Below are 20,139 nucleotides of genomic sequence, written 5' to 3' on the forward strand. Positions count from 1 at the left end.
TGCCGCTGCTGAGGCGAGTGTGTGGTTCCCTTCTTCTGATTGGCTGATTTAAAAAGTGGCGGGCTGATTTGATTTTCAATGACGGTTGATGATAGTTCATGCGTTGTCTTAACGGTGCACATTCGTTTTGTCATGAATGAATAATAATTTATATTTAATGAAAAAACAAGTTTGTAAATACATAAATGACGATTTACCTGCTTTCGTTATTATACATGTAAACCTCCGGCCAATGAGAATAAGTCACATTTACAGTAAATGCAGGGGAACCATCGTTTTTATATTTAATATTAAGATATATATTTTGATAACACGTTGTTTGATCGTTAGTTTACTTTATATTTTCAGAATGTATCGGGTAATTATGGATACAATTGTTTCATTCTGATCATCTTTCAGAAAGAGTGATTTGCAGCCTCAGTGGAGAAACAGAAATAATATTGCAGTTATGCTCAATGTTTAAAATTATAATCTTGAGTACAATAGAGGACCAACGTGTATTTAAGACACACTTAAATCAACACATTAGTTGTCTTATGAAGCAATTCATTATTTGGAATTTTTCAGAGATATTTTTTAAATGACTAACCGCAGAATGAATGTGTGAGTCGATGGATGGCAACGTTGTAACAATTGTTTTTTTATTTGCAAAACAGAAATAGCTGACAATAACACAGCGGAGGAATATATTAACATGAAGGATAGATTAATGCATACATTTTATATTTATTAAATCATGTTAAAACAGATTATCCCAGAAGCAGAACAATTTGGGGGGATTGAGATATCAACAGAAATGTTTGGTCAACAAATCCCACAAGCAACAACAGCACAGAGCAGCGGAACAAGCCGAGATGCATGACTTCATCGCTCCGGGGGTACCTCCTCCCATGCCGGAGCCACCACGGTTCTTATCCAGAAGAAACACTGAAAAAATAAAATGGTTACACTTCATGTCATTCTGAACAATGCTATATATATTTTCATTGACGATGAATGTTTCTTCTAAAGCTCTGGTCCGGAAACCGGTACAAGTCCGTAAGGCATTTTTTACCGGGACGCACAGAAAGAATAACAACTTGTATTATTCATCATTTCTGTCTGAAACGTGTATTGTTTTGACAAAAAAGATGGTATTTTCTCCAAAGTAAATTTAGCTTGTGGTTCTTGACATGTCCGCTCGTTTAAGTCAAGTTTATTTTTTAAAAAAAAGAAAAAGGAACCTGTAAACTCTTGAAAATGAATGAAACACAAATTATATTATCTCTTTATACCTGAAGGTCGGTCCGTGAATATTGTGCCGACATAAAACTGGTCGGTTGTGTGAAAAAAGTTGGGGACGTTGTTTATTTATTTATTTTGAAGTTTAAAAAAATAAATATATTTGTTTTAGGATCTTGATCAAATCATATTAATGATTGATATTGATCATCTTTAACATAAATTTGTATTTAATGGATTAGTACAAACGATGATGATTTGTGATATAAGTGTACATGATTGTATCATTTCTAATGTTTAGTCAGAGAGATATTGCATGTTCGGCAAACCTGTGTGTTTGGGTTGCTCTCCGTATGGCTTTATGTCTTCCCACGGGTAAGACGCGCCTTGGGGCTCAGTCTGGTAACCCTGGTACCCTTGCTGGTTCATAAATGGACCTGAAGCAGTGGAGGGCTGCACGTGGTACACTGAGGGGGGTTGTCCTCCACCGGGGAATGTCTGAGTGGGATAACTCTGTGGGGGGGGGAAGAAAGCTTTGATTATTCCATGCTCCATAAAAGAGCGACAACATATCAGGTCACTTGTCGAGTGGAGAATACCTGATAAGGTGATCCAGGAAATGCAGCAGAGTTAAAAACTGTGAAGACACAAGGCAGTGTTAAATACATAAATATTTATATTTCTTTACTAGTTTTTATTTATTTAAAATATTGTATTGTATGTGAAATTACTTGAATAACATTTAGTGGTATAATAGAAAAGGGATTAAATGATTAATAAGTAATAGTAATAATGTGTAACAGCCTGTAATTTAAATGAAAGTAGTGATTGAAATGTTTGTCGTCTCATGCAACCAAAACAAGCCAAGTCGAAGCAGGAAATCTCATAGTGCAACTTTTATCTGTCAATTCAAACAAACCTGAAGTGAAGCCTGGTGCAGAAGGTCCGCCGGGCTGAGGAGGACCATATGGAGGTGGTTGATCTCCACTCATCTGAAGGAATAGATTAGGGGTCAAAAATTGTGAACACATTATAAGTTGTGAGCTGAAAAACATTCAAATTAGTTTTGAGTAAAAATCAGTCTGTCATTGGTAGCAGATTCATTCACTTATATGTATTTACTTTCCTTATTTTATTTCACACTAATATCATTTTATGAACATTATTACTAACTGTTACAACTACTACTACTACTTAATTACTATTGTGGATCACAATATTCATATGAAACTAAAAGGAACTGATCCTGGTTTTGGAAAGCTCGAATTTAACATTGAATTCAATTTTAAATCATGCATTCAGTCTCTACAAAATGTTTTAGTTGGTCGAAATTCATGTGGAATTGATGGTTCGGCTTAGAAATGAGCTTCAATTAATAACACATAATTTTAATTTGATCTCTAGTCATTTTTTTATCTTTTTGTAATAAGAGTTTTTGTAGTTCTTATTAACTGTCGCTTTACACAGTCTTCTCCATTATAAGTAATTTAAAAATATATATTTTCTGGATTATGTTTCATTTTCTGTTATCTCTTTTTTTGTCTCTTACCTCTGCTCTTCTTCTCCCGCCTCTGATGTCTTAATCATGATACTATATGTAAGTCATTTTTTTACTTTAATAAGTTCTACATTCATTTCAACTAACATTAAATACACTTACAACTTACAAAGTCTGGCTGGATATATATATATCAACTGACATGACACAATCCAAATAAAGCGAATTGTTTTGTGCGTCATTAAAGTCAACCTGGCAACAGAATATTAAGTGAAACAATTTGCTGATCAGCAAGTCTGTTAATCATCTTTACCGAACAATAATCACTCAGTTTTCCAAATCAGATGATCCATCTGTGTCCTGACATTCCAGCACTAATCCTATATGCATGTTTCCATGGTTACCCCGGCACAGACGTGGACAGCCACTGAGAGTTGCATTGTTGACTCATCTCGTGCCTCTCGTGGACACAGTGTTTGTTTTGACCCCGAGATCCAGAAAAAAATCTGTTGATTTATCATTCATGAACAAAATGTGTGGGGAAAAAAATGACATTGCTAAATAAACGCCACAGAATGATCTTAAAAATCAGAGTTTGATGCATTTTTAAAATTATCTGTATTTTAAGGTGTAGATGTTTGTTTTATCACGTCATCTGAATAATAGAGTGGAAAGAGTGACTTACCTCGCTTCTCAATTGAATGACAGAGATGAATATTCACTATTCTTTGTGTTGTTTTGCTCAGTAGTATCAACTCAGCGCAGACGGTCTTCTTCCATAAAGATGGGTGCAACTGTGACCTTCCAAATCCTCTGGACCTTCCTCCTTCACTTCCTCCCTTTCACCCTTCCCTCCTCTGTAAGTCCTTCCTACTTTCTTTCTGCTTGTCTTCTGCTGAATATAAATAGTTTAAGATAAATATTTGGCCTGCAGCATTTGAACACAAACCAGTTTTACTTTTAGATCTACATAGGGTGTTTTGTTTTCACCGACATTTGTTCTACCGACAAAGAAACCCAAAGAAATCATACACATCTTTTGTTTTGTATTCATCTTCCACAAACCCCAGTATAATTTAACACTTGAATCACTGGTCAACTGTCATCAAACAAAAAGTATTTAGAGATTAACCTTCTTAGGCCTCTGGGTCAAGGTGACCCGTTGGCCCGAAAACAAATGTGTTTGTTTACGGTATCCCTTCTGTTATCTCAGGGTCAAGGGTCAGGGTCAACGGGTCACCTTGACCCTGAGATAACACAAATGTTATAAATGTGAATTAAGAACAGTTGAAATGTCTGATGCTTTTTTGATACTTTTCTATTACCCTGAGTAAAACATGTCTTTCCTACTTTGTTCATGTAGTTTTATATTTGTATTAGTGTAACTGAATGATGGTTACATTTGATCATTGTTTGTGTCATGTTAACATTAACTGTGTTAAATGTGACAGTTTAGATCTTTTTATTCGTTATTAATAATTATGCCATGTATTTTTTCAATTTAATTGGTCATAATTGGTCATTTTACTTGTGAACGATGTTGTCCTAATATATAACTATATTCTGCTCATTTGGAGATAGATAGATACTTTATTAAATCAGTAGATACATTCACACATACATTTATGGTGTTATTTATGCTGGCTTTTTTTACTTTGTTTTAAATTTGATGCTAATTTGAATGGAAAAGGATGTGAAAAGCCAAATAAAGTACAGTTCTCCAGGCGTGTTTGAACTTAAAATGTTTTGCATCAAAATAAGATAAACTTCAAGCAGAGATGTTTAACATCTTCGTCGTCGTCTCTTCTGACTGTGTTTCTGAACCATCGTGTCAGTGACCACTTGCTGCCACTTTTCTGTTTTTTTAAATAATCATCAAACTTTCAAACAGACAAAACATTTTTTATTAGGTTAGTTTGTACATGACATCTTTATTTCTGCTGATATTCGATATTGGAATCAATATAAAACTACAGGAAGTGCTGACTTATGTAGAACATCGAATTGGCATTCAAAATACATCTCCAAGCTCATTATACCGTCATTTTATAATTGATTTTAAATAACGAATCTTCATTTATTTTAGTTCTGAACTTCTTTTTTTTTCACAAGCAATACAATTTCAGGCTTCATATATTGAAAGAGTAAATGTTTTGTAAAAGAAAATCTAGTGATAGTGAAATTTGATTTCATTCTTCTTATTGATTAAAACACATGTCATTTTTTAAAAGAATGAACGGTACATGTAGAACAAAATGATTTGGAGAATATATCCTGAAATGTTTACGTTAAGTCTCCTTTCAGATTTACAAGGGCTCCTTATGAATAAAAAACAGCATTTTTATGAAATTGATTACAAATAACGTATTATTTTTTTCGTAGGGACTTAAATGCCACAGAAATGTTGTATGGAATTTCACACCACCTGCTTAACCACAATTTGCGTATGATTCCTAATTATTGTGTGAGCTATTTCAAACAAATCTGGACCTCTTACTAAATTTTGTCCATTGGGGGTGTTTGGAACAACATTATTCCATTTTAAGTTGACTACATTCTGCATAAATGTGGCAATTTCTATATTCGTTGATACAAATACACACAGCCATGCATATTTTGATTGTTACTTTAAAAGACAAAAACTTTTTTGTGCTTTTTGATAAATCACATTTAATGTAGCGACAATGTTTTCAACATTTTCCTGGTTTATTTCAGCTTTCTATGTTCAACTTCTTAATTTATTTAGAAATTCTGAGGGATGGCCTGATTTCTTTAGTTATTTTTTATTTTCCCAACTATGTACTTAAACACGAGGACCTTACGACATCTTTGGTTACTTCTAATAGAGGACTACATAATCAGTGGAAAGGACAAAAACTAGGAAACAAATCTAAACATCAGAAAGATAGTAGGTTTCTTTGATTTACATGATATGATAGATATGGAAGCGTCGAAGCATGAAGGGCGAGAGCTGAGCCAGACAGCATCTGCCACCAAAAATAAATGTAGGCTACAGAATATATCGGATTATGCAAGACAATTATTCATTGTTATAGTACATCTCAGAACATGATAAAGTAAATCATTGGAATTTAAAAAATAAATAATTACTTAAAGAAAGTATATTGTATCCGCTTATCTCTAAAAACTCAAACGCAGCATTTCAGTTGCATGACATGCAGCTCCTAAAGCATTTTATACCTACAAGACTTCATAACATTAGTTTATATCAACCTTGATTTCATCAGGATACATTCTGGTTGTTGTGTGTTCTACAGCCACTGGGTGGGGCAAGTGCGTCGTCTTTATTATACTGTAGGGCTTATTCCATTGACCCCCAGACAGGTATTTAGGTTTTTTTCAGGTAACAATGAAAAATCTCATCGTGACCAACCTGACAGATAAGTGTCACTCTAGATTTGAGGTTGTCTTGTCTTGTGCATTGCTGATGAGGTGAAGTTGCAGGTTGGGCCATCAGAGACTCACCAACATTGTTCAACCCAGACACAGACTGATGGCCCTGCCACCATCATTAGGAAGTTGTGGTCTGCTTGCGGAAAGTTTCAAAGAAAGCCAACATGCCCTTCCTAACGCTGGTGTTGTTCCCTTTGGATATCCTTGGCATCACGGTCGCACCACTGCTGCCCTGGTACTGAGATGTTAGAGGTGGAAAGGCAGCGGCGTCCATGGAGTTTGCCCTTTTGATCTTTGACGAGGACTCGTGCCACAACTTGGACCTTGGAGGAGGAGTCTGGGCGACCAAGCACTTCTGATACTGAACCTGAGACATGAGGAAAAACATAAATCAATCAGTTTTAACCAGGATGTGGCTGAATAAATCAGGATCACTTTTTGATACCTGGTGTTATTGGCCATGCTGGACTATCTATATATTTAATTTGTTGGTATTTCCTTCATTTCTAATAGCACATAGTGCTAAAAATAACAATTCTTTGATATAAAATGTTGAGTCTCCCTGTAAAGCAGCATCCATGACCAATTCTTTCATAAGTCTTTCATATTCTTTCATTAAAAATAAGCTTCAATTCAATTTTGAAATATTTTTTGAATTATCACAAATCTGCATTAGTTTGTGTCTTTATCTTGAACCGAAACATTTGTAGATAAGCATTTACATAGTTACACTCCATTACAAACGTTTCCTGACATCTTAAGAGTCTAGCAAAGTAATTCAACAAGATAGTTTCCTACCATACATGCAGCTTGAACCGCCTCTGAGAGGAATCCAGCGTCCGGTTCGCACCAAAACACGTGACATTCAAAACGTTGGGTGCCACTGTCCACGATCACGGCAAACGTGTGGTTGTCATGGCCCACCCCCAGGAAGGTAAGGAAGCGCACCTGAGACTCCCAAAGCGGCTCGTCGCCATCCTTAAAACAGTAGTTAGGGTCATTGCTGGTTAGGATATGGAAATCTGTCATATAGGACCTTACCTCACCCTTCCACAGAGACAAGACCTTATCAGTCACGTGGATGACGGCCGGCTCCCAGTCGTCTTTGTCTGTTGAGTTCATGATGCTTTCAATGGCTCTGTTCAACACCTCCATCCCTGCAGAGGGTCACACGAAAACATCGGTTTTAGTGGTGCGTCTTGGTTTAACACTTCAATTTTGTATTTAATTTAAAGCAGCGCTGTGCGATTTTTAGTCGAGCAACGTCAATGCACTAAACGTTGCAAAAGTTGCCATGTCCCGGTTTGTAGCAGTTGGACGAATTTTCCTGTTTCCAGACTTCCATTGTCTGAATGAAGGATGGATATCAATGAGGTAATGAATCAGATTGTGGATAATGAAATTTGATATGCGTTACGACGGCTTTGTATATAAAATAACTTTAAATTTGTTTTTTTTACCGTAATTCGGTAAACCAGCGCGATATGTAGCATGTTCACACCATCCCCAAGAAATTTTACAGTGAAAATAAAAATCACACATAACACCTCAAGTCATTCAACTAGTTTTAAGTTGTTGTGTCATCACAAGTTATTTTAGTAAAAAAATATTAAGGTACCCAAAACTGCTGCTTTAATCAAAATCCAGGAAACTTTTCAAATCCTAACAACATAAAATATACATTTTCATTCTCTATTTAGTGGCTGAACAAAAGAATACTTTGCCCTCAGTACACACACACAAATTTAGTTTCTATTGTATCGTGCTCAAATAAACGTATTGAACTTGTTGCCTTGGAAAAGGGTCCATTTTAAGTTTCAATTCAGCTCTGTCTCACCCATGGCTCTGGACACCGGCAAGTTTCCGATGTATTGCACCTCAAACTTCTGGACCTTCTTCCGCACTGCTTCCAGAAATTCAACTAGAACAAAACAGAAATTGTTTTCAAGAGTGAATCATGGAGTGCGAGATTGTCAAAAAAGCAAGAGAGTCACCTTGTCTTGGAAGGTCTTCGGGTGAGATACTTTCCATGGTGAGAGAGCGGGAAGGCCTTACCAGTGACTTATCTGACATCATCTGTTGAAAACATATTTTTCTTGGTTATGGAAAATGAAGAAAGACTTTATTTACTTAAAACAAATCAGGAATTAGACCTTGGAGCACATTCCGTGCAGCGCAGAGGCGATGGTCTTGGCTGGAGCGTCACAGCGGAACACATGACACTTCAACATGCAGCTGTCTTTATCACCCGCCACGAAAGCAAAGTCCCTAAACAGAAGTGATGGTCAATAGATCGAGGTTGAGTCAGTGTTGACATTTTATAAACAAAACTTTTTTATTTTAACCTATTCTTCAGAAAAAAACTTTCATTGGCATAAAAAGTATCAAAGCTATCTTTAAAATCCTTCTTTTCATTACTATTTAATTTCTAAAGATAATCCCTCAAAGTGATTTATACATATAAATATATAATTCAATTAAGTTATTTTAGGGTTTAATTCTATCTTGCATTGATTTCGTTTTTTATTCCCCAGTTTGTGTAACTGTGTAATTGTAAAGGAAATATTTGGTTTTAAAATGTCATGTATTTAATTCCATAGTTAATATTCAATACATTTTTTTTATAACTCAAAATATGTAATAATTAAATGCATTTATCTACTGTAAACAAAATAATTTAAAATATAATAGCATTTATATTAAGAATATCTAAGTTAAATAAATATAATTAGAAACAATGATTGTACTTCATTTGATTGACAGTTCATTTTTTCTTAATCCCATTGTTAGAACATCTTGACCCTGTTATCTCAGGGTCAAGGTGATCCGAAGGCCCTAAAACAAATACCACTGCATATGTATTTCTGGAAGCCAATGAGGTCGTACTATTGTGTTATAATGGGGAGGTAAGGGGAGAGTGATTACCTGTCTCTGTGAAAGCAGAGCAGTGAGGTTGCGTTGGAAAACACAGAAAGTGCAAGCATTAGTGCAAACGTGCGTTTGTATAAAAATCTTGGTCATGCAAAAACATCGAGCCGTGCACATTTGGCCAGCGTGTGAAAAAAAGCCCTCGTGATGAGAACAAGATGGAACAAAGTTAAGCAACGAACATTTTCAGTCTTTGGAAATCCAACTTTTGGAAAACAGGGGTTGGACAATGGATTTGAAACAGCAGTAAAGGTGGACTCCAGAGTAGTGCATGTTCTTCAACAGCTATTAAGCAACGAAAAAGCAAATCTAGGTCTATTCTTTAATTATAATGAACAGAAAAGTATGAACAGAGACAACATGCTCTTGGTTGTACTGCAAATAAAACAGTTGAGTAGCTCAACAGAAGTTAACGCTGTCCCTTGACGTGAAGTAATAGGTCCACAATGACATCTACCAATATAGGTATTATTTTCATCTATATTTTTGTGTTGTTGTTATTTATATGTACTACTTATAATGTTTTTTCATGTCGACTGTGCAGCGTTATAGCAATGACACATACCGGCCTGCTTTACTGCATTGATTTTTTTTTAATTTTTTTTGTCGACACCCCAGAAGGCCTGTGTTAAACTGGTATGTCACTTTAAGTTTTTCTTGGATTAATATAGGACCTCTGTTGAACTCATCAGTATGTATCTGTTTGTAGAAACTTTCTTTTAAATAGTTACATTAGAAAATGTACTCCAGCCCTGCCCACTTTTTTGGAGATTAAAGCTTTTTTATCATAACCACGCCCACTCCGTTGTGATTGATCAAACACCAAGGCTTGTCACTGCGTTTCATCTATCGTGGAAGTCTCCACCTCCAAGGGACTCGTTATATATACAAAGCAGGCATGATAACAGCTGGCTGGAGGAGGAGTGAAGCCATTATTACATCATAATTGACTCCGCTCTCATAAGCTCTTATTCTCCAAAATTTTAAACAGGGGAGAACTTTGTGAAGAAATAACTTCAAAACATGGTCATGATGAGTGACTTACTGCATCTTGGAGAAGAAGACTTCAACGTTTGAAACATGTAAGTGAGTCAGGAGAGTTGGGTTTTCACATTAGTTGCCCTTTAACGAAGCACTTTTTTGGAAAATGGCAGAGAAAAGATCAGATATATAAAGATGCTTTTTGTATGGAAAAGCACTTAAGGGTAGAGTTGAAACTCAACTACACTATAACTCAACTACAATTTTTTTTTTTTTTTTTTAGTTCATGTGACTAAGTTACAGTTTTTTATTCATTATTTTTGGGTCCCAAGGAGTCTTGGGGACAGAATCAGAGGGGGCTCACCTGCCATTATTGCAACCAACGCCCCAAACCCGGATGTTAATGATTGGCTGAGAGTGGAGAGGGGTGTGGTCTAACGGGTCCAAGAGTGACAAAGTGTCTTTCTTCAAAACCATCATCATCTCACGACCCTAAAGCAGACAAGAAAGTTAAAGAAGCAGGAAATAAAACCCGGCGTGTGGCAGATGTCTCACCTCCCCCCACGCTCCCAGCCTGTCTCTCTGCTCAGGGCTGTTGCTGTGAGACAACTGCTGGATGACGTTACTGACGGCAAGACTGCTGCGACCTGGCGACAGATCCTCCTCCTCTACTTGCAACCACCCCAGAGAGCGGACTGCAAAGCACTGGAGACAGACAGAGGAGGGTTCGTGGGTGACAAAGAAAAAAAAAACAGGACACAGTGAAAGATTAAAACAGATTAAATGAGATTAATGCTGCATAAAACTGGTATAGAGAGGTGGACTCGGAAAAAGGAGAGATTAGAGTAGATTAATACTCTGGAGCAGAAGACAGGCTGCTCTGACTAGACGTTTAAAACTATAGCGTGCTACATTCTCCCAAGTATCAGCATTTATTTTGTACGTCAAAAAAGATTAAGCTCTGAATGCTGAACAAGAAATCAAAAGGAATTTATGATCGCTGCAGAATCATTATCATTCATACCTTGGAATCACGATCTTGGCTGCTGAGAAATTCCTCATTCCAGGAAGTCCTATTAGAAGGGAAATTATTTGAAATGCACGGATAAAACGCATGCATTGTTTTTATTACCTTTCCTGTGGAGTGCTGTCAAGTTGCTTGACTGGAGTTTGATCACCAACTTCTTCCTGCTGAAGAAATATTGTGAGGTAACAGTTCACCCGCAGTATAGTTTTATCTCCGGATGGCCCCAATATTTAAGTTTTAACCTCTAGATGATGACTTGAAGCTTCACAGTTCTCACTCGAGGCAACAGAAAAAGAAAAACATCTGGACCCCACATTCACATTCGGGTGAATACTGAGGGTACATCATGGGTCATTCAAAATCTACATTTTAAATTCAAAGTAAAACTAAAATGCACTATTGCTTGTCAGACAAAAAACAAATCAGGACATCCTTGAACTCTACTCCCTTAGACTGGAAACACTTCATCAACTTTCATCTGATTTTCTTCCCATGAGCATGGGAGACATACTTTCTCCAACATTTATGGGGTATTACCCATAGTCAATGCCCAGTTGGACATCCCTGCAACACCTACAAAGAGAAGCAACCAGGAGAAATTCTGAACTGGCTTCTCTTCATGTGGAGAATGGTTGTGAATGGTTACACTTTTTTTCTTCAACACAACAGATCAATACAGAAGATCCTTGCACCTTTGCCTCGAGCTGCAGTTGTGCCGCGCCAAGTTTAGGATGCTGCCATTGGGTGGCTCCGGTAGGAACATGCCAGTAGTAGGTTCCGGTGGAGTCTTTGATGGTTCTCCACCCAGTGGGAAGATCGGGGTCCATAAGCAAGTTCTGGTCTGTCCAGATGTTGTCTGCAGAGTCATCATATCAGAGTCATCGCTGATAAAAATAAATTAATATTGATTTTAAGAAAAGAGGTGACGATCGGATTACGGTTTCATCAATCGATGTTCTCTGACTCGACATTTACGGCCAAGGTGACACCAGTCTGGGCGGACACGTGAAAATGTTCTCAGCAAAAGCATGGTGCGCAATATCCAAAGAAAGGTGACATAGTTCCTTCTTGGTTGTGATACTTTTATTAACCATAAATCCTGATTTTATTACGACTAGAAAAATACTCTTTGAATCGTTATTGGATCTACATGATGTCAGCTACAGTCCTGATGGGAAGACTGCATTGAAACTGAAGAGGATCTGAATAATGAATGAAGCCTGTGAGATCGGAAAAGCTCAATCAGCAGGGCCAGAAGAAAAACTCATCAGCTGTGGGGTTTCATTTTTATAATCAATTTTGTCTGTTGGCCGTCACTTCTTCATCACAGTTCAGAACAAAAGATTAGCATGATGGTAACAAACAATGAGCTTTTAGGAGATTTTCTCAATCATAGTTATTACCATTTAATGTTACAGTATCGTGTTTCTTAAGGGTACTATTTCAATAGGTGACCGCCATATAAACTGAACCAAACTAAGTTGAACCTGAAACGGTATTGAACTATACCCCTGGTTGGCATCAGATCTAATTGCAATAGTTCTAATTTATTGTATTGTAAATGACAAGAGCGACAGCGCTTTTGTTTGTTGAAACACTCTTCTTTTCTAGGGATGAATAGAGCATACTATCATAGAGTAAAAGCTGTGCTTAAATAAACTTTTTGTGAATCAAGCACCTCACAAATACAATTGTACTTTACACATTGTCATTGTAACAGTTTGTATTCCGCCAGTATTATTAAGGTCATCATGGTACTGAGTATTGAAAACCAATCTCTACTCGTTTTCTTCCTGCCAAAACACATCCTGCAACTTGCAGTTGGTACAGTGTGTTGTCAATTCCACCATAAATAGTGGTTATATGCTTCAACTGTCACTCCCTGGGTCAGACTATAGCGGATCATCAAGTTCTCTGGTACATATAACTGTTTATTTCTTTCTTTATTACAATTTTTTTTTTTTAAATGAATACATTCTAATAAAGCTTACTTACATAAAGAGTTTGCATATTTTTCTTATAAATATCAATATAAATATAAATTAAATGTAGTTGAAGTAGAATTGTGTATGATTGAAGGTGTACAATTATATAAACTTACAAATGTACTGTAAACTGACGTAAAGTACAAGATAAGATTGACATAAATTGAAATATATAAATACATTTAAAATAATTAAGCAGTTACAGGTTATAATGGAAATTGTGAACAATATATTGAATTATTTCCACAGTTTTTGAGACAGTTGAAATGTAAAACATGTATGTTAAGATTATGGGCCAGCATAGTATTGCTGACTGTTTCAGTCAGACTGAAAACATGCTTGTCTTTGGGTGTATTTGTGTGTGTTCTGTGAGAGACTGGTTCTCTTTCAAGCCTGCCTCACATCATCTTTCCAAGGTAGCTGGGATATTTGAGGAAAATAAATAAAATAAAATATGATAAATTATCATTATAGAATTATTATCCGAGTTTTCAAAGGTATTCAGTTTGTCTGGAAATGTTATGTACATGGCAACCCAAACCTCGGCTATTAGAAGAAATATTTACATGTTTATAAAGTATTTGTACAATTCAATCTGTTAATCATGATTCAGGGTTCAATTGATAAATATCCTACTACTGATGTCTACTGTCTGAAGGTGGATTTCATGACCCCTCTCTATCCAATGACCTTCATCCCACTGCAATTTCTCTGTGTCCATCCATGAGTGCGTTGTTTGACCTTATTTAAAAACCAGGTCATGTGCAGCGTCCAGCTACAAATGACCAACATCCTGGAATAGGGTCAGACTTTTATTCAAACGTCCAGATCTCCTCCTCTCGCTCTTTCATCAGAGCGTGTCAGCAAACATAAGACTAATCTATCCTGAAGTTTGGTTTAGATCATCAACACATTGATGGAAAGTAATACCACAACAAGTTATACAAGTATACTGTACAGTGGAAACTGTGAAAGTAGGAACAGTTTGAGGGTGACGACTGAACCGATCAAGCTTTAAAAGTGTTTTCTTACCGTCATAGTTGACAATGATGATGGCTAGCATGTAATCTTTGCCCATCATAGCTCCACCCTGCAATATGTGTTATTTCCAAACAGCTGATCACACACTAAAAACACACATACACACACTGTCTTCTTAAAGGCCCAGGTGAGAAAGTCTAACCCCTCTATCTATCCCGCCTTCTGTCTCCAGATGTCCTGTCTGTCGCTGTAATGGGACCATCAGTCCTCCTCTTCACTTCCTTTTCGTCCCACCGTCCGCTTTATCTCCTCTCTGTGCACGAAAGGATGCTATTTTCCTCCTACTCTTCTCTCCTCCTCTCCTGGAACGGAGGCAGCATCCCTCCCCGCCTCCCCACCCCCTTTCGACTTACCACTGACGTCATAACTCCCTGCCCTGCTGACGATCTGACGCTCGCCCTTCAATGTGCAAGTAAAGGTGTTCAAGCGCATGTCTGTCTGCGAGAACGTCCGCAATGTCCCCACGACCCCCTTTGTTAACGACATTCAATCCTGATCAGTATTATTTTCATATTTTCATCAGACTTTTCATATACAAAATAACGTGTTATATTCTCTTGTTTCTAATTGATATCAATATTCTTATTAAAATAATTGTTGCAGGTCTAACTTTTTTGTTTTGTACTATTAAAAGGGGTTTACAAATTCGCATATTAAATGTTAACAGGTACCTTAAATATCGCCTTTTTAAAGCAATTATTTAGATTATTATTTTCCCCTTTATTTTCTATTTTTTCGATCGCCTTTGCGTCAGGTAGCCACGTGTCCCGGAAATGACGCAACGACCCAGTGCTGTAAACGGAAGTACAACATTTTACCTCAAAATAATAAGAGCATTTTTGATTAAATCATTTTTTGAGGAAGGACCTGGAACATTCATGAATATACCGTAAAACTGTGCATAGTATATCAAAATTATTTTAAATAGAAAATTGATATCAAACAAGTGTCGTACAGCGTTTATTTCAAATGTATACCCTCTTGTTTTGAAATAAGTCCGGAAATGATTGTTACATGTTTAATACAATAATACGAAGTCGAGACTGTAGTCACTTTATTTTAAAAACAAACTCGGTTAGAAAGTACATTTAAGATATTTATTAAGTATAAAGTCTAAAGGTTTACATTACATTTTGTTCTTTTGTTGTATGAGGTGTCGTCAGATCCGCTGTTAGCTTTTTAGTTAGCTTTGTCTGTTTACCTTCAGCTAAGTTAAAATAACACCGGCACAGTATGGAGGATATGTTTGTCAAACCAGGTAAGAAACTAACATCTCTACTGTAAATCTACGGTTATCGAGTACGTCCATTTAGTCTGAGCAAGAAAGACTTTTGTTCTGTTCTAAGGAAACTGGCTAATAATTTGTTTGTTCAATATACCTATGCATACACATGCTATATATATATATATATATATATAAAGCAATACTTAACTTAAAAATAGATATCTTGGATCACACAATTTCCAAGATGAAAAGCAAAATAAATACTTGAAAAAATAGTGACGGTCATACAGCAGTTACAAGTTTAGCTTTTGGACAGTTTTGATACTGCTGTTTACCAACGTTTTATTGCCTTTTCACCTATTCTCATGTCTATTTAAAGCAGGCATGCACGAAAGGGATTTCAGGGACGATCTCACTTACTATGTAATCGGATTCCACGTGTCCCATCATGACTGTAAAATTCAATACATGTATAAATGGGAATAATAAATAGATTTTCCAACATCACATCTGCTTCTCTGTATTTTTAGGACCACACCAAAATTAGGTTCCGGTGCCCGTAAATGGCAGCGATACGACTGGACATAAAACAGTATAAAACATAAGTAAAACCATTATAATGGGTGTTGCCCCTAAAGTAGGACTGAGCCGGAAGAGACCACTGATCTGGTTTAAGTCAGGCATGTTGTTGTTGAAATACTGTTTATTGCAGCTAACAGAGTGGGTTTGCCCTGAAAAGAGATGTTTCTTTCAGAGCTATTCATGGTCAGGCTCCTCCTTACATCACTGATCTGATCCAACCTTACACCCTAGCTCGGGCTCTGAGGTCTGTGGATCAGAATCTACTTATGGTTCCACGCACACGGCTCAGGACCAGAGGAGAGAAATCTTTTCAGGCTGTTGCTCCTAAGCTTTGGAACGATCTTCCTCTCTCTTTGCACTTGATGGAGTCTACTGACTCCTTTAAGAAACACCTTAAGACGTTTCTATTTGTTCAGGCTTTTCCTTGATTTTCTGGAACTCCTGTTGCGTTTTCAGTTTTATCTTGACCTTTAAAGTATATACTTTATTGAATATTGTTTTGATTGTTTAAGCGCTTTGTGACCCTGGTCTGGAAAAGCGCTATATAAATAAAAATGACTTACTTACTTACTTATATTATGTGAAAAATGTTATCAAAGTAGTCCACCTGGGGGCTTGAGAACCTGTTTGCATCTACATTGTGTTTGAGATTTCTGATTAAATAACTAATGTGCTTAAAATGTAAATGAAATTTCACAATATAATTTGGCTTGTTGATGATCATCCCCTCCCTCTTCTAGGTAACCAGGAGCGAGGATGGAACGACCCACCTCAGTTCTCCTACAGCCTGCAGAAGAGTCACGGAACACAGAAAAACCTCTTGAACAAAAGAGCACCTCCACCTGGTGAGACTAATGTTTGATTCACTTTTAAAACTTTTATTTTAGTTTCAACCCTTAAATCTGATATAACATTTGTCAAAATGTTATTAACATTTGTGATTTTTAGGTGCCGGTGCCCCACCCATGATGACCCCACCTACAATGTTTAACCCCCTCGCTCCACCCCCAGGCATCAAGACTGCACCTTCAACAGGTAAGAGCAAACAATTAGAGCAGAAGAAATGTACCAACGGCTTTATTAAAAAGGCCTGTGTTGCTATGACGATGTCATTTCATGACTAGATGGGCCACCGCCAAGCTGCCATGCTACACCCCCACCTGCCTCCATGAGGAGTCGGAAGGAAGAGGACAATAGCCAATCGGAGCCTGAGCCTGATGTAGAGAGTGTGATGAAGGTTTTAGAGTGTGCTCTTGCTGCCTGCAGAAGGAGTGTCTCAGTGAGTTTGTGTTGAACATCTTTAATGACTTGTAATGAGCGACTTTCAGAACCTATTTATCTACCATGCAGGACCAGGTGTGTAACGACATGGGGAAGAGACTACGCCTCCTGCAGGACAGCTGGCAGTCAGGACGACTGAGTCTCCCTGTGAAGAGACGAATGAGGAGCCTGTCTCTTGGTAAACCCTCGTATACATCTTTGTCCCTGTCAGTCCAGGATCAGGGAAATCGTGATTCTTCAACCACCAAATGTCATACAGTCAATCATTCATTTACTGTTCATCCCACATAAAATTGAATGAGACCTGAAGTGACATTACATAATCGGGTATACAAATAAGATTGTGTTTTTGAATGCAACCCACGTGTGCTGGCTGCTGATATTTCTATATTATGTACTACACTACTGATGTACCATAGTTTTGGTCTTAATCAGTTCACCATAAAAACATGGACAAGTAGCTTCTACGCGTTCTCTTTTCTTCCATTTTTTGCATCAGTCTATTTCAATCTGACAGCCTAAAAAACTTGGCAGCGGTAAAAATACTTAAAGATTTGTCATCATTAGCGCAATATGTAGAAAACGGACAAATGAGTGATGATGACAACCTATGAATTATTCAATTTCGAAACTACAAAAGTAAAGTTATAACCTAATTTCAAAATAAATTGAGACAAGACTTATTTATTTTAGTTACAGGTTCCAGTTTTGACTGCTCAAGGATATAACCTGATCTATCTTGAATTCATTAAGTCCCAGTATGTTCCATGAGTGTAAGAATGTCCCTGCTCGCCAACTGCCGCTTTGACCCTTATGGGACATGGTCATGGTAAAGGCAACATAAAAGAAAGTTGAATTGTATTTAAGTGTGATGGTTCTCTGCATATAAACTAATGAAGCTAAGAGAAACTCTTGTGTCTCTCTCCAGAGTTGCAGTCTTGTAACTGGGACTTGGCTGATGACATCCATCGCTCACTCATGGTCGATCATGTGACGGAAGTCAGCCAGTGGATGGTGGGCGTGAAACGACTGATCGCTGAAACACGGAAACTTGACCCAGAACTCTTGGTATTGCTCAAGGACAAGAAGGCTCCTCCAGAAGAAGCCCAGGAGGTTTCAGACCTGGTCGAGGATTCAGTCTCCGTCTCCTGAGGGTTTTCATCACTTTTGAAACTTGACTAGTAATTGAAAAATAATTAACTCTGGTGGTGGCTTTGACACCAAACCTGTGGGAACAACTCCATAGCCCACAGTGTTAATCACACATTTCCACTCATCAGAGCTCGGTTGTGAGTGTTCCCACACATTTCTTAAAAAGAAGACTCGATTGAGTTTACCTCTTGTTTGAGGATTCAGTTTCCTTCTCTTGTTTTTATAAGGGTTTCTATATTTTAAAGAGCAGGGATTATTTACCGTAGGTAACAACTTCTTATTTTCCTCCTTTTTGTTTAGTGTTTGAATTCTCAACTTAAGTGTGGTAAAACAACAAGGAAGCCCATGTGTGTGATATTCTTTGTGAGGGTATTCAACATAATAATGAAAGGATTACTACTATAATCATGTAAAGTGACGGTGCAGCATCTGTAACACCAAAATAAACTCGGTAAACATGGATGTGCAGTGAGAGCTTGAAATGGGGTTTTTAATAAAACATGAGTGTATTAAGATGAATCTACTGCTTGGGTGAATGTTAATGGTACACAGTAAAAAGGAGCAGGACATCAGAACATTTCTGATTGTTATTGGACATTTCAAAGCAGACAGAGGACACACCATGGTACGTCACAGGTTTTTACCAAAAAATGTACAGCCCGACCATGCCTTTCCCATTTTGGAAAAAATAAACCAAAATATAATCTTTGTTAAACCATCGTAGATCGCTGTCAATGAAATTAGTTTCATGTTATTCAAAATTTAGGGGATTTTAAGCTTAAACATCTTACCAAAATTCTTAGTTTTGTTTTAACTAAACGGTTAGTTGAAAGCTTGTTTTTGTGGTTAAAACACCAGAGTCACTACAAAGTTGCTGAGGATTGTGGAATTTTGGGAAGGCCTATTTTACGGTTTAATAGGTGATGCACCCTTATTATCAGTTTTACAACAGCAGTCGAATCATACACGATTATTGTTTTGTGTACTTCATATACAGTACAACATTAACAATGATTTCAAAAATGTTATATATAATGGCTGGAAATTATACTTGTATTTAAATATAAAAAGTTATTTAGTGTTTATATATACAGTATATATATATATATATATATATATATATACACACATACGCTGTATACACACAAACAGACATGATGTTGTGAAAACTGGAGCTTTAACGGTAGTAAAAATGTTAACCAAAAGAATCGGTAGGTAGTTTAAATAAGCCCGCTTATGTCGAATGAGCCTTTTTGAGAAGAGATAAAATATAAATCTAATCGGGATAAATGAACAAGTGTGATGTAATTAGATATCATTTTCAGTAGCCACTTCTGACCAGCAGGGGGAACCGGAGGCACTTCAGTACTGCATATCTGCAACTAAACCAATTAAAATTAGATGATGAGAATCATTGTGACATAGTGATAGTCTGCAGTCGAAAATCATCCAACAATGGAAGTGATTTTCATTCATCAAAAAATAATTGTGACTGGAATCCTCCCTTCTGTCAAGTGCAGTGGCCATCATATGTGTTCCAGTCCAGAGGTGGTTTAATCTCAGGTGTCACACTAAAACACCCACACACCTGCCACTGTTCTGCTGACGTTATGAGGTCTTGATGACGGAAGCCCCCTGGAGAAAACACTGAGCAGCATTTGCATTGTGCTGAAGCTAGTTTATGCAATTTTGACAGCATTATTACATTTTATCTTCTCGACTGCTTCTTCCAGTTTTACTTTCCAGCTCCAATGAGGGGATGCAGTTACCATGGTGACCGTGTGTGTGTGTCTTGGCGTCGGAT

At 37.1% G+C, this 20,139-nt stretch overlaps 3 protein-coding genes across 5 annotated transcripts; 1 reads left to right on the forward strand and 2 right to left on the reverse strand.

Moving 5' to 3' along the window:
- Positions 1-741: 741 nt before the first annotated feature.
- Positions 742-3,505, reverse strand: LOC148066170 (cysteine-rich transmembrane module-containing protein 1-like). Its single transcript, XM_087807918.1, has 5 exons — positions 3,405-3,505; positions 2,141-2,213; positions 1,821-1,858; positions 1,551-1,734; positions 742-927 (listed from the first exon to the last, which is right to left on the reverse strand). The coding sequence occupies exons 2-5, from the start codon at positions 2,211-2,213 to the stop codon at positions 788-790; spliced, it is 435 nt and encodes a 144-aa protein (XP_087664044.1). The 5' UTR covers positions 3,405-3,505; the 3' UTR covers positions 742-787.
- Positions 3,506-4,662: 1,157 nt separating this feature from the next.
- On the reverse strand, positions 4,663-14,396 carry apbb3 (amyloid beta precursor protein binding family B member 3). Of its 3 annotated transcripts, XM_087807754.1 has the most exons (12): positions 14,087-14,396; positions 11,762-11,925; positions 11,175-11,233; positions 11,067-11,115; positions 10,598-10,747; positions 10,407-10,534; positions 8,287-8,401; positions 8,128-8,209; positions 7,971-8,054; positions 7,175-7,290; positions 6,932-7,111; positions 4,663-6,500 (listed from the first exon to the last, which is right to left on the reverse strand). In XM_087807754.1, exons 1-12 carry the CDS (start codon positions 14,133-14,135, stop codon positions 6,252-6,254), a joined length of 1,425 nt encoding a protein of 474 aa, XP_087663880.1. In that variant the 5' UTR covers positions 14,136-14,396; the 3' UTR covers positions 4,663-6,251. The 3 variants fall into 3 exon arrangements, with proteins under 3 accessions (XP_087663880.1, XP_087663879.1, XP_087663878.1); XM_087807753.1 differs by having other exon boundaries at positions 6,932-7,290; positions 11,175-11,230; XM_087807752.1 differs by having other exon boundaries at positions 6,932-7,290.
- A 562-nt stretch (positions 14,397-14,958) lies between these two features.
- sra1 (steroid receptor RNA activator 1) lies at positions 14,959-18,797 on the forward strand. The gene is made up of 6 exons (XM_087807263.1): positions 14,959-15,353; positions 16,643-16,747; positions 16,851-16,937; positions 17,027-17,181; positions 17,253-17,361; positions 18,112-18,797. Exons 1-6 carry the CDS (start codon positions 15,329-15,331, stop codon positions 18,333-18,335), a joined length of 705 nt encoding a protein of 234 aa, XP_087663389.1. The 5' UTR covers positions 14,959-15,328; the 3' UTR covers positions 18,336-18,797.
- Positions 18,798-20,139: the final 1,342 nt, after the last annotated feature.

This window comes from Callionymus lyra, chromosome 14, assembly GCF_982586985.1.
Source record: "Callionymus lyra chromosome 14, fCalLyr1.hap1.1, whole genome shotgun sequence".
NCBI lineage: Eukaryota > Metazoa > Chordata > Actinopteri > Syngnathiformes > Callionymidae > Callionymus > Callionymus lyra.

Excerpts from the sequence above, each read along its gene's own strand:
- LOC148066170 (XM_087807918.1), bottom strand. The coding sequence starts at position 2,213 with ATGAGTGGAGATCAACCACCTCCATATGGTCCTCCTCAGCCCGGCGGA. Across the intron at positions 1,859-2,140 it reads TGCACCAGGCTTCACTTCAG|TTTTTAACTCTGCTGCATTT; the intron begins GTTTGTTTGAAT and ends GTGTCTTCACAG. Across the intron at positions 928-1,550 it reads AGAGCAACCCAAACACACAG|TGTTTCTTCTGGATAAGAAC; the intron begins GTTTGCCGAACA and ends TTATTTTTTCAG.
- apbb3 (XM_087807752.1), bottom strand. The coding sequence starts at position 14,135 with ATGATGGGCAAAGATTACATGCTAGCCATCATCATTGTCAACTATGAC. Across the intron at positions 11,234-11,761 it reads AACTGCAGCTCGAGGCAAAG|CAGGAAGAAGTTGGTGATCA; the intron begins GTGCAAGGATCT and ends ATATTTCTTCAG. Across the intron at positions 8,055-8,127 it reads CGAAGACCTTCCAAGACAAG|TTGAATTTCTGGAAGCAGTG; the intron begins GTGACTCTCTTG and ends GTTTTGTTCTAG.
- sra1 (XM_087807263.1), top strand. The coding sequence starts at position 15,329 with ATGGAGGATATGTTTGTCAAACCAG. Across the intron at positions 16,938-17,026 it reads CAAGACTGCACCTTCAACAG|ATGGGCCACCGCCAAGCTGC; the intron begins GTAAGAGCAAAC and ends TTTCATGACTAG. Across the intron at positions 17,362-18,111 it reads AATGAGGAGCCTGTCTCTTG|AGTTGCAGTCTTGTAACTGG; the intron begins GTAAACCCTCGT and ends GTCTCTCTCCAG.